This window comes from Ananas comosus, linkage group 14, assembly GCF_001540865.1.
Source record: "Ananas comosus cultivar F153 linkage group 14, ASM154086v1, whole genome shotgun sequence".
Taxonomy (NCBI): Eukaryota; Viridiplantae; Streptophyta; class Magnoliopsida; order Poales; family Bromeliaceae; genus Ananas; species Ananas comosus.
This window is the reverse complement of record NC_033634.1, coordinates 3,383,027-3,392,939: the sequence shown is the minus strand read 5'-3', so window position 1 is coordinate 3,392,939 and position 9,913 is coordinate 3,383,027. Positions and strand designations below refer to the sequence as shown.

The window sequence follows — 9,913 nt, the reverse complement described above, 5'->3', positions numbered from 1 at the left end:
TACATTGGTTATTAATTGGATTTTTGTCACAGCTTGTGCATTTAGAAAAAAAGAGGAATTAGACTTTGATACTACTTTACACTCAATATTATTTCCTATGTCTAGATTTAGGATTTTTTGTTTTTTTTCCTTTTAAGGACTAAAAATATTAATTTCAATAAAATGAGAGAAACTCAAGTACAAATTGAGAATTTGAAACACTTAAATGTAAAACACTTTTACTCTGATACTATGGAAAATAACTATTTTGTTTTCATATTAGAGTTTCAACTGATTTATAAAGAGAGTGGTGAATATTTTGATTTTTGATACTTTGCATTCACAGTTATGTACACAATATTGTTTGCAAAATTTTTTTTGCAAAATCTCAATTCATGGAACTGGACTATAGACCATTTTAATTCGATCAATCAACCTTTAAAAATTTTAATTTTACTATCCAATATTTTCAATTTGTTTGATTTACGTGAGTTAACAGTATCTTCACTTCAAGTTTTGAATTCACCATTTATTTTTGTATGTTTAGTTAGTACGCTTCATTCAATTCTCGCAACTATAAATTTATTAAAATAAATAATTAGCTTAAATTTTGCAGTCAAAATATTGTTTGCTGACTCTCATCAAATAAATTGAAGAGTCCACCAATAAAATCAAAATTTTCAAAAAATTAAAAAATCAATTCAAAATAATTCATAAGTTACATAAATTTTGTACATTTTTTAACCTGCAATAATAACACTTCCAACAACAAAATTCAGGACAGTTTTTTTTTTTTTTTATAATTATTCTATTTAGGCAAAGTACCCACAAGGTGGTGGGGCCCACGGAACTGTGCGATGTGATTGGATAGCGAGGTAATTGGAGCGTGTTACGGATAAGGTGTCTCGAAAAATTCTAAAATGCAACGGGCATATTGGTGATATGGCGTAACAAATCAATCAAATGTCTTCAACGTCCTATTTTGCACGGAAAAATTGTGTCTTTCTTTGAAAAAATAAAAATTATGTTTTCTAAATAAACAATAAGTTTCTAACCTTAAAAATTGGGGAAAAAAAAAAAAAAAACTGAGAATGAAAAGTATCTCATTCCGCCTTACAAGACTTCTTATAATTAAATCTGCTATTCAATGCAGTATTAAGATGGAGCAGACGATTTTTTAGATTGAAACAAATTATTAAAATTTAGACTCAAAATAAATTACACAGCTCATCAAACTGTTGCAGTGACATTAATTCGATAATAAGCTGCTCAAGAAGTCGCGTTCATAATTAAAACCCTCTCTTAGAACAAACACAATAACTAATTCATCCCATTTTCGGAAAGGCTCGTGATAACAACCAACAATGCTAAATAATTATTATTTAAGGAGCTGTTGCTGTTAAAATACTGTTGCACATTTAAGGTTTTGTACTGTATGAAATTATTGTTCTTAACAATTAGATAATAAAATATAGTGTACACTTCACTCAAATGGAGATACAAAGTCCTAAATTTAAGCTCATACAGTGGTCAAATAATCACTAGTGATTCACTAGTCATCTGTTAAGTAAAAGGTTTAATATATATTAATAAGTCAGAACCTAATCGATTAACGATTTTGGGGGTTAAATATGTTTCTTTAGATATGTTATATTCTTTGACTTAATATAATTGGATTAGAACCAATAGTTTCTAGCATAAGTGATAAAAGGCTTGATGGTTGGTTCCTGAGGCTCTAAATTTGAATCCTAGTTGCTTCAATTTTAGCTAAGTTCATCTTTATATATCGTAAGTGAGAAATAATATAAAACAAACCGTTGCTTAGGCGATCCAAGAATAATATTTTTAATATTTATCTACTGTGATATCATATTAAAGTGTATGAAACAATCATTTATTCTTCAAAATTTTAAGCTATCAGAGAATGATATTTTTGGTATTTATATCCATTAGTAATTGTAGCAAACTGCTAAAATTTGGGGATCATATCTAGATATGTAATATTTACACAGTTTAAGGTCTTTAGAATTTAAAATTTTCAAAAGAATTTTGAATGACTAAGTGAACCTGGCTGTAATCAATTAATTAATTAATTAATTAATTAATTAATTAATTAATTGATCTGAATCTCCACTAGTTAGGATGTCACTATTGTAGGGGCAAAAAAAAAAAAAAAAGAGCACCTAGTCCAAACACAGTGCCCTTTGTAGTTGGGAGAGTGAACACTCATTGAAAGTGCCCATTGCCTTTGTCTCCTTGTTGTTTCACTTTTGGACTACCCGTGGCCAATTCAATCCCTAGATCTCTCTCTCTCTCTCTCTCTCTCACCAAATCTGTTAGGATGATAGTGGCCCTCTGAGATTGAGTCTTTTTATTTTCTAAGGCCACGTTTGGTTCAGGAGATAAGCGGGGATAATGAAAGTTATTCCCGCTATTTCGCCAAATGGGATGAAATTTGACCGGAATATTTTATCCCGGTCAAACCTTGCTATTCCCGGTTATTCCGGAATAGCAAGGAATTTACTATTCTACTATTTTGGTGGAATAGTGCTATTTCAATACTTAATTTCAAACTTAATTAAAATTATAAATTAAGCAAATTAAATTATATAAATATAATATGTTATATATTATAATACATTAATTTTATTATAAAATTATTAATTATACTATATTAATACATNTTTGATGATAGAGCTTATGAATCGACGATCCACACCGTTAAACGTTATTTACAGCATTTAAAATTTCTAGAAATCAAATTTTATATAAAACATTTTTCACATATATGGATTTATTGTTGCATGGTGAGTTTGAACTGTCCATAGTCCAATGTCCACTTGGATATATGTCCAACAATTTCACAACCACAGGGATAAGAAAAGGACAAATATCTACACATTCTCTCTAATAAATTTTTTTTTTAAAAAAAGCAAGAAACAAAAATAAAATAAAATAAGATGAAAATATCTTTAGATCCTCCCCTTCCTCCTCCTCCATAATTTGTACTCAAATTTTTGTGCTCTTCTTAATTTGCTCTCCTTCTTCTCTCTCTCTCTCTCTCTCTCTCTCTCTCCCCTACACCTTCACAATGAGTAGCACCACTCCATGGTGTACTACTACTACCACTACTACTACTAGTACTATTTCACCCTCCTCCTCTTCCTCTTCCTCCTCCTCTCTGTTACATCCATTTCCACACAATTCTCGCGCCGCTTCTCACCGGAGAAGAAGAAGAAGATTCCCCCTCCTCCGCTGCTGCGCCCTCCGCCGCGACGACGGAGGCGAAGTGCGGGATCGCCTCCTCCCCCGCCTCCTCCTCCACGACTCCCTCGACGCCGCCGGCGTCGACACGCGCCATGCAAGGGTATGATGATATTTTTCTTCTTGTTGGATGCGGGCGACAGGTTTCTGGCTCGAATTTTTAGAATTGTTGCAATCTAAGTCCCGCAATATAATTTAGTTGGCTAAATATTGACGTATTGTCGATGTGGAAGTGACATAATTTTTTAAATTATTAGCGTACCATCAATCACGATACTGTCAAATTGGATATAAAACTCGATTGTAACAATTCTAAAAGTTCGAGTATAAAATTATAATAAATTTAAATTTTGAGAACCAAATTGTCATCGATAATACGAAACAACTGTTATTTCTCAGAAAACTTAAGTTGTTTAGAGAAATGTAGCGGCGTCTTAACCTCTCGAGGAATTGGTTGTTTCGCATTATTTTTTTCTCGTGTTTTTATTTCCGAAGATTATGAAATTGTTGAACACGAGAGACGAGGATAAGCACAAGTGTAGTCGCAATTTCGACAAATGTGAAAACACATGTCGCTCTCTGAAAGCTTAAGCGGTGAGATCTATATTTTTAAATTTCTATTTTCAAAGTTTATAAAATTGTCGCCTCGAGGGAACGAGGATAATCAAAAGCGTAGTCACAAGTTCGGCATTGGGACTATATTCAGTGTGATCGAAAAAATAGGGGGCTCGAAAGAAATTTGCCATCCTAAATTTTGTAGCTCTATTATTGAAAAGTATGAACTTCTGTGTGTGTGTGTGTGTGTGTGTGTGTGTGTGAATTTGTTTGATTAATTTATAGGTTATTCGTAGTTTATAGTGTAATAGTTCAGGGCATATATAAAGGTAAATTTTTTTAAAAAAATTTAATCATCATATCTCTCATCATTTGTTCAGAGGAAAAATGTGGAAAAGAAAACAAATTATTCATTAATTAAAGATGAATAATCGATGATCTCTTAAATTATTTCATTGGTATGTAGTTTTCCACTCAGCATTCACATAACAAATAATTAGGAGAATGATAGGGCCGGTGAAAGTTCATGAATCATTATTAAGTTCATGAATTATTCACAATTTCTCTCCGAAATAATTGAAGAATTTTGTGATCATGCAAATGGGTGCACTCCACCAGTTTGATGTTTTGCCTCTGTGAGTGAAAAAAAAAATTTAAATTTAAATTATGCAATGATGGGCGCGCAGGCGGCGTGTGAGGGATTCCAGCGGCAGATTGGACGGCTGACGGCGATCGACAGCACGATGATCATCGCGGTGAGCAAGGGCGCAGACCTGGGGCGCGCAACGCTCCACGTGGTGGAGGAGGACGACTCGCTCGTCTCGCACTCGTCAGTGCCGCTCCCGGTCGACGCATTCGTCGACCGCCTCGACGATCTCTCCATGGGGTTCTGCTCCTCGGCCTACATGCCGCCCTCGGGCGTGGCCCCCGCGGTCTTCCTCGGAAACCTGGAGAGATACTTGTATGTTCACAAGGTAAGGTTGCTGTCCCTTTCTTCGATATCGCGAATTGCATATTCTCTCCCTATATGATACAGTAATTGAACTGAGTCGATTGGCTGATAGCACATTGTCGAACAACCAAGTTGATAATATGGAATGCAATTTCTTGACACCAGCAACCACCTTGGGTGCAACTACTGTAACTATTTCTCATCTTTGAAGCCAAATTGAGGTTTTGTTACAGTTATGTTAGTTGAGCTTTTCTTTTGTCAAAGCAACTGTTTAATGTGTTATTGAGGTGTCGGCAGCAGGTTTCTTTTGCTTGTAGCAGTACATTAGTACAAACCATCAGAAAACTGTTTTTGGAACTATACTTTGTTGCTAGACATGTGTCGGTACGTAGAAAATTCCGCGGCTTATGGTGTATAGATTTGCATCCCTTTCACTTCAACAAATTTGTTGAAATCGGAAAAAAAAAAGGGTTCTTTCGCCATTTCTTTTCGGACGAAGGACCATTATTCTGTGGCTTCTAGCGGTTAAAATGCTCTGATGATTCTCAATCTTTTAATTTTTACAACTGTATCTATGCCCAAAATGCTACTAACATTCTTAAGTTCGGATGCGAACTCTCTATTTTATTTGTAGTTTTCCTTGTGCGTTTTGAGAATTGTGATCGATCTTTTGAAACTACAGTGATGGAAAAACTGCAACTAGCTAATGTGCCATCCTTGATTTTTATCTTCATCTCAAGTTCATATATATATATATATATATATATATATATATATATATATAGAGAGGCCAGCTACTATACTCTTATGAGTACGATCACCTTCGTACTCATAAGTTGTTTTCGATGATAGAGCTTCCGAATCGACGATCCATACCGTTAAACATTATCTAGAGCATTTAAAACTTCTAGAAATCAAATTTTATAATTTTTCGATATCATTTACCTTACGATCAAAAGCTCACAAAATTGACAATTTTTAACGACCGGTATGAGATATTTGCTAGTTTAACGGTGAAAAGAATCGGAATAGGCTGAATTTTTAATAGAAAATTCTATTTACTACCTAAATAAAGATCAATAATTCCGATCTTAAATTGAAGGATTCGATCATCCATTTTTAGGATGTCGTTCGATTTTAATCGTTCATTTTATACCCTATATATATATATATATATATATATATATATATATGTATAACATCAGAGTTGTTTTACGACTACAATAGATTCGCATGTCGCTTTTGAAAGCTTCAGTTATAACATAACTCTTGCTCATAACTCTTGCTCTGTTGTCAATAATTGTCGCATAAGGCTAATCAAGTTTATTATAATCAGCTAACACCAATCTGTTGGAAATCACTAGCTGTTATTTCCAGCCTCCTCATCAGAGTCACAGTGTAGGACTGATTAAATGAGAACTAAAAGTGTACCAATTTTTTCTGCAGTGGTCGTGCAGTCGTGCTACATTTAATTTTGTTTGTCTTGTGCATATGATTTCAATGTGTTTCGAGTGTACTCGTTTGGAAAATTTCTTGGATTGTATTTCAGATATTGCTGTTTGATTGTATTTTTTTTCTGTCTGTGGACTTGGAAGTCATGTCAGAATTGATAGAGCTTTTCAGCATTTCAGATGCTGCTTTGTGAACAAGTGATCTAATATCTCTATCACACAGGGATTTCGCAGAATAAATGTTATGTCAGATGCTCGAGCTTTGTATCTTCACTCGGTATGCATCTCCTCTTGTTTCTCATTTCTTAAATCAACTCCGCATACTATTTTCTTCTGTTGCAGCACCATTCATCAACTATTTCTATCCAATAAGCAGGTTTTAACATGTCGATCGGGATCAGTTGTCATGCTGTCGTTAATATACTCAGAAATGCTCAAGATGCTAAGAATCTATGGCTTTCTCGACTTTGATGCAGAGATTTACTTTCCTTTTGATCTCAACAGTCTTCCTAGAGGGTATGAGAAACAAAAGAGCAAAATATCAGATGAGCCTCATATTATGACATCCAAGTTACTTTTGGTGAAGGTTGGTTAGCACACTACTCATCTTAAAGTATTTTGGGTCGAGAAAGTTTCACCTTTGCCAAATGTGTTTTTATACTCATGCACGATAGATATATTCGAAAAAGAACTGATATATAGTAGAAAGCAAAAACTTCAAATTCGAACTTCTACTTTTGAAGTTCAAAAATTTATTCAGCTTCTTACATCAAACTCTAAAACCTTTTTTTTTTTTTTTTTTTTCTGGCTTTTAAAGCGGAGATCTCCTTCAAAAGCTACGCTAAATTGGCACTTTAGTCGTATCAAATTTAGAGAGGGTTCTTAAAGTTTAACCAGCAATGGTCTGCGTCAATGATTTGTCGATGTAATTTACTATTTTCCTTTTTGTTTTTTGGTTGTAGATCCTAAAAGATCTCAAATATGCTTTCTGGCCATTCCAGTACGATAAGTCAAGCAGTTTATTTCTAAGGGCTGTGCGCACTTTAAACCAAACCGTAGGTAAAAGTTATTCATCATCAGATAACAGTGTGAGGTTAGGTTTTTATCTTTTTCTCTTTTAGATTCTGAACTCCATGATGTTATAATACCTACACATGTTGAAAAAGTATTGAGAATTCAACTGCTTTTGCAAACAGTTCTTTAGAGATAGCTTCTGCTAAAGCTGCTCAGCATAGGCTAGAGCGCGGAGTTTGGACTAATGTCCGTTTCGGAGATATGCGGCGTGCATTAGCAGGTATTTATAGGTTTCTTCCATTGCTTCAGACCTAATATCTAAATGCATGAATCTCATGGCTTAAGGCCTTCGAATCTCCATTATACCTATACACGCCAAATATAATACGAATATATTAGTATAGTTTAATGTAAGTATAGGTTAAATAGATGCTAAATATGATATATATGAAATACATTTGCATGTGAAAATCATTATTTATAGTTATTCTTATGGCATGATCTGCAACTCTGCAATTGCACAGTTCTATGTGCATGCCATGCCGCTTCGAATGAGTTTTTCTCCATTAGCCGATTGGTTATTGAGCATTTGGCTTGAACTCAGGCTCATGGGCTTCGCATTGTGAATGGGTGAGAATGTATCTTTCAGAAATTGTGAACTAGCATGTATTAAAATGTTGTGTCGCAAATATTCGCTAGCACACTAATGATAGTTCTGCTATTTGGTTAGTAATCGGTTCAGTTCCTTCAGTTATCACACAAATGCTGCAAACCATCTTAAGACAGTTTGATTCTTGGTGAATCCTTCTAGATCCGAACTAATGTTTTTGTTTGTATCTCTCTTTCGACAGCATGCGAGCGGCTTATACTACTCCACGATGATTATCGCGAACTAAGAGATTATGCTGTTCTTCTATACCACTGCGGATACTACGAAGATTGTTTGCAGTGCTTGACATTATACCATGCTTCAATGGTATTGCTTACTCTACCTGTGATGTGTTGGTGTTTTCGCATTACTCAAAACTTTGAAGGAGAACAAATTTGGATTTTTGTGTTTTTACAGGAAAAGGAATCTCAATCTGACCCAGAAGATGTTGAGGGCGAGGCAGTGAAGAATCTCGTGGCACGACTCAACCTGATTTTAGCAGATGAAGGTTGGAGCAAGCAAAGAACAAGCACGAGTTATTGGAATAAGATCTACGAGCCGTGGTAGCTCTAGTAATCTCGTTTTCTGCAAGTCAAGGGAGTTTATCCGGACCAAGTCGTGGATGATTATGACCAAATTGTTCTTGGAGCAGCGGTTGAGAACAATGAAGATTAATCAAATTGAGCAGTCGAAGACCCGAAAGGAAAACAGTAGTTAGAAATATAGCTATTTGTGTACGTTATTAATGTATAGCAAATTCAATTATTCGAAATTACAATAATTATGGCTTGTATATGTGATTTAGCAATTCTTGTACTGTTCAAAGTTAATTCTTTGTTATATACTTGCATTAGAGTCCAGCTGGAATACTTCTAATAGTAAATGAATAGTATTTACTGTTTACTTTTTAACCCTTGAATTCATAATAGTATCACCACCAAATAATAAACCCTAATCATCTAAGAGATAAAAATAGATATCTAATACTATTCCTCTACTATCAATAGTATCTATTATGTGCTACCATGGATATACACATTTGGATGATAGGTACAGTATTCAAAGCTTCAAATACTTCTTAAGCTCACAGGATAAACTTGATACTCGCATTCGATGAATTTAGGGAGCTTACTTTGTAACTTTCCATGTCAAGAAACTCAAATAATTCAAATGGCTTGTATAAATGATGATCTTCTTAATTACAACACCAAGAGAATAAATGTTGTTGTTTATTTACGAAGCAGGCCAAATCATAAACATTGCATTAATATTTGGCCTAAAATGACAGTAACAAAATCCCATACAATAGCAACATCCCATACAATGTTGGTTTCATCAATGTTATGACAAACAATAGTGAGGCTCATAATGCGACATAACTCTTAAATTCACCTAAATGGAGTATACGTACCGTTCAGTGCCTCAATTTTATTTTTTCTGGAGTCTGAGAGTGAAAGCCTGCAAGGACAAGAGGACTTGCTTCAGCCGTACTTTAACTTCCGGGTCGATCAGATTCCCCTCCCCGTCGAACTTCTGAGGCGGCTCGAATGCTTTGATGAACAGTTCTGGTTTGTTGATGAAATGAAGGTCGACAAAGACGCCCACTTGGCGGAGATGGTATTGAGATCGGCCACCTCCGAAGGCGCCCCCTGCGCTTATAATGGCAGCGGGCTTCCCGGCCCAGCAGTTCGGGGGTCTCGATGCCCAGTCAACAGCATTCTTCAGAGGAGCTATTGATATGGAACAGAGAATGGAACAATAAGGTTGAATTTAGCATCATTTTTTGTTTTATTAAAGGGAGTTTGGGGCCAAAAAGTATGATTATTTCCACCCATCATCCATAATTAGTTTGCAAACTCTCTTCATTTTTGGTTGAGGAAAAGGAGACTACATTTTCATATGTTTGTTGTTAAACAAACCATAATAGCAAATTAGGTTAAAAAAAAAAAAAAAAAAAACCTAGGCATCTTTAATCATATATAATTAGAGAAAAAGTAGTACTGAGAAAATATAAAATGATGCCAATCACAGCCTAAATTTTATTGATCC

General features: G+C 34.8%; 1 protein-coding gene across 1 annotated transcript; it reads left to right on the top strand.

Annotated features, from left to right (window-relative positions):
* Positions 3,013-8,724, top strand: LOC109720734. The gene is made up of 8 exons (XM_020248025.1): positions 3,013-3,346; positions 4,485-4,772; positions 6,425-6,478; positions 6,578-6,787; positions 7,164-7,294; positions 7,398-7,495; positions 8,067-8,191; positions 8,282-8,724. Exons 1-8 carry the CDS (start codon positions 3,071-3,073, stop codon positions 8,429-8,431), a joined length of 1,332 nt encoding a protein of 443 aa, XP_020103614.1. The 5' UTR covers positions 3,013-3,070; the 3' UTR covers positions 8,432-8,724.